Source organism: Oncorhynchus clarkii, chromosome 2 (genome assembly GCF_045791955.1).
Source record: "Oncorhynchus clarkii lewisi isolate Uvic-CL-2024 chromosome 2, UVic_Ocla_1.0, whole genome shotgun sequence".
Classification (NCBI taxonomy): Eukaryota; Metazoa; Chordata; class Actinopteri; order Salmoniformes; family Salmonidae; genus Oncorhynchus; species Oncorhynchus clarkii.
This window is the reverse complement of record NC_092148.1, coordinates 22,977,324-22,983,503: the sequence shown is the minus strand read 5'-3', so window position 1 is coordinate 22,983,503 and position 6,180 is coordinate 22,977,324. Positions and strand designations below refer to the sequence as shown.

At 40.2% G+C, this 6,180-nt stretch overlaps 1 protein-coding gene across 1 annotated transcript; it reads right to left on the bottom strand.

The window, feature by feature from the left end:
* Positions 1-368: 368 nt before the first annotated feature.
* On the bottom strand, positions 369-6,180 carry LOC139380340 (protein S100-A14-like). Its single transcript, XM_071122957.1, has 3 exons — positions 6,092-6,180; positions 1,830-1,961; positions 369-896 (listed from the first exon to the last, which is right to left on the bottom strand). The coding sequence occupies exons 1-3, from the start codon at positions 6,101-6,103 to the stop codon at positions 726-728; spliced, it is 315 nt and encodes a 104-aa protein (XP_070979058.1). The 5' UTR covers positions 6,104-6,180; the 3' UTR covers positions 369-725.

Below are 6,180 nucleotides of genomic sequence, written 5' to 3'. Positions count from 1 at the left end.
CCGGAAGTCTCGCAATGTTGCACCTCTGGGTTTAGAAACTCTCTGGTTCGGTTACTTTGAGCGAGACGTTGCCGCATAACCACTGATCAGATTACTCTACCTCTAATTCTGACATTAGCTCTAGGAATGACATATTATCAGATCCAGAGTCAGTAGGTGGAGTCAGACCTACATAAAGGAGTAGACTGTATAGTGTTGCGTATTCTAGAGTTGGTAGCTTTCATGATATTGGCCTAGCCTATACTTATGATAGAAAAAAAGCATGAATAACACAAAACAGGTAACAAAATGTAAAGTTTTATTCAACAAGTTATACAATTATCATGAACATAACACACATACTATGTTTCATTTCTAGTCATTTGACATGTTGGTTTTAATATGCGTGACAACAATGTAAATAATGAAAACATAAATAGCATGCTATTATCCATAAGAACTGACATAACAATGAAGTTGAAATAATAATGTTGGGTAATTGCAGATGAAATAGAAGACTATAATGTAAACCTTTCATTTAACCATCCAATAGGCCTACAACTTTATTAACCCTCTCTGTGGCAGACACATAACAACCAGGTGTGAACAGCCAGGGAGGAGGAGTTAGGGAGTTAGAATACTAGGATGGGGTGGGTGGAGGGGCCCAGGTTAAAGTGTGATTTTCTGGGTGGAGTAAACTGTTCCCTTAAGTGGTAGGTTTCCCAAGATAATGTTTGACCAGCTCCTCACTGTAGAACGCAATTACACTTGATTGTCTTCTCCTGGCTCCTCTGTCCGTATTGAATGGTGGCCAGTGTCTGGACTAAGTTCCAAAAGTTCTCAAAGGAGACCCCCCTTCCATCCTTCACTCCAATCTGCTGCAGCAGCTGGCTCAAGCCTTGTTCATCTCCTGAGGTCTATTAGAAAGGGTATAAAGTTATAAAGTCCAAAAGTTATGGGCGGGGTTACAAAGTTGTCTGTCAGAAGTATTACAATGTAAATGTACTTTTAATCTGTCTGGCAGCATATTTCAAGACTTGGCATATGAGGGTGCAGTGGGATAGCCGATGGGTTGGACGATACTTTTCTCGTCAAACATCTTGAAAAAACATACACTTAAAAACTGGAAATCAACCAATCCTTCATCGTTAACACAATGTTGAAAGTGTGTGGGCGACAGAGAAATAAAACGGTAAAGTTTGAGGCCATGTGGCAGAGAGTGTGGGCGCTGGAGATGGCGGCATGAGCATGTGGGTCTGGGCAGGTGTGATGTAGTTGATGTTTGTGTGATGTTGTCATTTGTATGTTTTGTTTAAAAAACATATATATTGAAAAAAAAAGGGTTGAAAAATATAACATAATTTACGGTCCATATTTAAATAGAGCCATCCTAACACCCCATCAATCCACCCTCCATGAATCAGTAATGGCTGGATAGATGTAAGCATGTAATTACGCAATGTATCCAGTTGAACTAGGTGGAGCCACAACCTAATTCCAATCCTCTCAGATCCACAAGGGGGAGGCAACACACAGCCTGATGGTAGAGATTAGAATGCTAAGGGATCATTTTGGGATTGCACTTCTATTTGTTCAGGGGTTGCCATAGAAGGGAAGAATTTATCAATCAAAATGAGGGACCTCTCCCTGGCCCAATAGTTCAAATGCATTCTTCCTTCATCCTTTCCTTGGGATAAAAATGAATATAACATGGCTGGATAGGTTTAAACCGGGGTTAAACTACACAGATTTCCTGAATTCAGTTATGTCAGATCAGTGATTACCGCAAGGAAGGAACATATTGGAAATATTGGAACAGAGTCGTACTTTACTGTGTGGGTTCATATTACCTTGTCAAGGGTGGGTAGCTGTGTGGAGACCAGGGTCTGGAACTCCTCTGTGGTTAGTGTGGGGGCATTGTTGGCTGCAGCACCATGGAACTGACTTACCAGGGTGTTCAATGCCAACTCCAGATCTGAGTACTTGTGGTGTGTGAGAGAGAATAACACAAAGATTAAGAGCAGATTTGAAGGGAAGTATACACTTTAATAGTGTATGACAGAAATTGTACTATGCATAACACAACATAATCATGAGTGTAAGTTACTCATTTGCAATCACATTATGATCAGTATCCTGCACAGTGCACACCTGGTAGTAAAACATATACGTGTCACACACACTACTGTTAGGATAATGTTTACCCAAGAACAATATCAAGATGTGTTAAGCCTCAGGGCTAGTCATGAACATTGTTTAGGGCGTGTCGCTTGACACACCCTTATGATAAAATGACCTGTACTCTTGAAGCATTTGAATGGAGTTCCCCAGTTGTAATTAGTTAAACCGCTATTACTGACATTTCCTAATTTATTTGATATTTCAGCAAATGTTGATTTATCTGCCACAATATCTGCATCATCATGGGAAAAACATTAATGGCAGAATCTCAGATTCAGAAAGAATTGGTACAATTCCAAAATTCAAGTGAGGGTGGATTGTATAGGATTCTGAAGTGTTTCATTTGTTTACATATACACTGAGTGTACAAAACATTAGGAACTCTTTCCATGAGACTGACCAGGTGAAAGCTATGGTCCCTTATTGATGTCACCTGTTAAAACCTCTTAAGGATCAGACTCTTTTTTTCAATTTTCGCCTAAAATGACATACCCAAATCTAACTGCCTGTAGCTCAGGACCTGAAGCAAAGATATGCATATTCTTGATACCATTTGAAAGGAAACACTTTTACGTTTTTGGAAATGTGAAATTAACGTAGGAGAATATAACACATTAGATCTGGTCAAAGATAATACAAAGAAAAAAACATGCAGTTTTTTTCCCCATCATCTTTGAAATGCAAGAGAAAAGCCACAATGTATTATTCCAGTTTAGAAGTAATTTAGATTTTGACCACTAGATGGCAGCAGTGTATATACAACGTTTTAGACTGATCCAATGAACCATTGCATTTCTGTTAAAAATGTTGCATCAAGTCTGCCGAAATGTGCCTAATTGGTTTATTAATACAGTGCCTTGCGAAAGTATTCGGCCCCCTTGAACTTTGCGACCTTTTGCCACATTTCAGGCTTCAAACATAAAGATATAAAACTGTATTTTTTTGTGAAGAATCAACAACAAGTGGGATACAATCATGAAGTGGAACGACATTTATTGGATATTTCAAACTTTTTTAACAAATCAAAAGCTGAAAAATTGGGCGTGCAAAATTATTCAGCCCCCTTAAGTTAATACTTTGTAGCGCCACCTTTTGCTGCGATTACAGCTGTAAGTCGCTTGGGGTATGTCTCTATCAGTTTTGCACATCGAGAGACTGACATTTTTTCCCATTCCTCCTTGCAAAACAGCTCGAGCTCAGTGAGGTTGGATGGAGAGCATTTGTGAACAGCAGTTTTCAGTTCTTTCCACAGATTCTCGATTGGATTCAGGTCTGGACTTTGACTTGGCCATTCTAACACCTGGATATGTTTATTTTTGAACCATTCCATTGTAGATTTTGCTTTATGTTTTGGATCATTGTCTTGTTGGAAGACAAATCTCCGTCCCAGTCTCAGGTCTTTTGCAGACTCCATCAGGTTTTCTTCCAGAATGGTCCTGTATTTGGCTCCATCCATCTTCCCATCAATTTTAACCATCTTCCCTGTCCCCGCTGAAGAAAACCAGGCCCAAACCATAATGCTTGCACCACCATGTTTGACAGTGGGCATGGTGTGTTCGTTCAGCTGTGTTGCTTTTACGCCAAACATAACGTTTTGCATTGTTGCCAAAAAGTTCAATTTTGGTTTCATCTGACCAGAGCACCTTCTTCCACATGTTTGGTGTGTCTCCCAGGTGGCTTGTGGCAAACTTTAAACGACACTTTTTATGGATATCTTTAAGAAATGGCTTTCTTCTTGCCACTCTTCCATAAAGGCCAGATTTGTGCAATATACGACTGATTGTTGTCCTATGGACAGAGTCTCCCACCTCAGCTGTAGATCTCTGCAGTTCATCCAGAGTGATCATGGGCCTCTTGGCTGCTTCTCTGATCAGTCTTCTCCTTGTATGAGCTGAAAGTTTAGAGGGACGGCCAGGTCTTGGTAGATTTGCAGTGGTCTGATACTCCTTCCATTTCAATATTATCGCTTGCACAGTGCTCCTTGGGATGTTTAAAGCTTGGGAAATCTTTTTGTATCCAAATCCGGCTTTAAACTTCTTCACAACAGTATCTCGGACCTGCCTGGTGTGTTCCTTGTTCTTCATGATGCTCTCTGCGCTTTTAACAGACCTCTGAGACTATCACAGTGCAGGTGCATTTATACGGAGACTTGATTACACACAGGTGGATTGTATTTATCATCATTAGTCATTTAGGTCAACATTGGATCATTCAGAGATCCTCACTGAACTTCTGGAGAGAGTTTGCTGCACTGAAAGTAAAGGGGCTGAATAATTTTGCACGCCCAATTTTTCCGTTTTTGATTTGTTAAAAAAGTTTGAAATATCCAATAAATGTCGTTCCACTTCATGATTGTGTCCCACTTGTTGTTGATTCTTCACAAAAAAATACAGTTTTATATCTTTATGTTTGAAGCCTGAAATGTGGCAAAAGGTCGCAAAGTTCAAGGGGGCCGAATACTTTCCCAAGGCACTGTACATTCAAGTTCACAACTGTGCACTCTCCTCAAACAATAGCATGGTATTCTTTCACTGTAATAGCTACTGTAAATTGGACAGTGCAGTTAAATTAACAAGAATTTAAGCTTTCTGCCCATATCAGATATGTCTTTGCCCTGGGAAATTTTCTTGTTACTTACTTACTTGTTACTTATGCTAATCACATTAGAGCACATTAGCTCAACTGTCCCGCGGAGGTTAAATCTACTTTAATTAGTGTATATGAAGGGGAGGAGACAGGTTAAGAAGGATTTTAAAGCCTTGGGACAATTGAGACATGGATTGTGTATGTGTGCCATTTAAAGGGTGAATGTGCAATTCAAAATATTTAAGTGTATGTAGTAGGTGCCAGGCATACCGGTTTGAGTGTGTCAAGAACTACAATGCTGCTGGGTTTTTCACACGCAACAGTTCCCGTCTGCATCAAGAATGGTCCACCACCCAAAAGGACATCCAGCCAATTTGACACAACTCTGTGAAGAATTGGAGTCAATATTGGCCAGTATCAATGTGGAACGCTTTCGACACTGTGATGCCCAGATTAATTGAGGCTGTTCTGAGGGCAAAAGGGGGTTCTCCTAATGTGTTATGCCCTTAGTGTATATTTCAGCAGAATTTTATTAAACTAATGGTTGACTGACTGATTCATTCATTTAACAATCCCACTCAAAGAGTTGTAGCACACCCTGTCAGTCTGCACTGGCAGCTCTCACAGATGTACCTTCTGGGTGTTGGCCAAAGCTGTAGAACGTTATTCCTATTCATCTCGGGTAGCCTTTTGTAATACATTGCATATCCATAGCTGAACTTTGGGCTCATTAAATCCCACTGTACTGCACCTATTATATGCGTGAGGCGTCAACTTTTACTATCAATGGTGGCTAGAAACCAATTTTCAATGCAATAAATGCAGATATCATTCAAATAGCCACGCAAAATTAGACGTTCCTCCCTAACAAAAAAGCGTATCGAAACTGTGCATGCAATGGACCCCATTCCAGCGTTTCCCTAGAAAGGGGTGCGTGAACCTGATTGATTCCCTGTGCTTTCTATTACTCTGCGCCGAATGTCGAGGCACAGGGCACTCAACTGCTTCAAAATAACTGCCACCCAGATTGCGAATTCCGTGTCAAAATGAAATCCACAAGACCAGTGAGCATAATGTAGGCTAATGATATACTCTGGTAAAATAGCTCAATTGGATTCGATTTGTTACGCTCTAACATGTTAGCGCTTTATCGTACATTATGCGCTGATGTCAGTTTGCACGAAAGTCCTATAGGTGAGAGCCGGCGCCCTAGCTAATAAACTTGATTACAGTCTCCTGTCCGTTTGAATCACAAATTCTAAATATCAAAATAATAAACAGATAATTATTGACTTAAAGATGATTAATGGTAAGAAAACCACTCTTACAAGGTGATATATCATACCTTGGTCGCCATTGAGTCCGTTTTGGTCTGTCCAGTCAAGAGGAAACTTTTCTTGTCAGCGTTCCATTGTCATCCTGGCTGGAATCTCG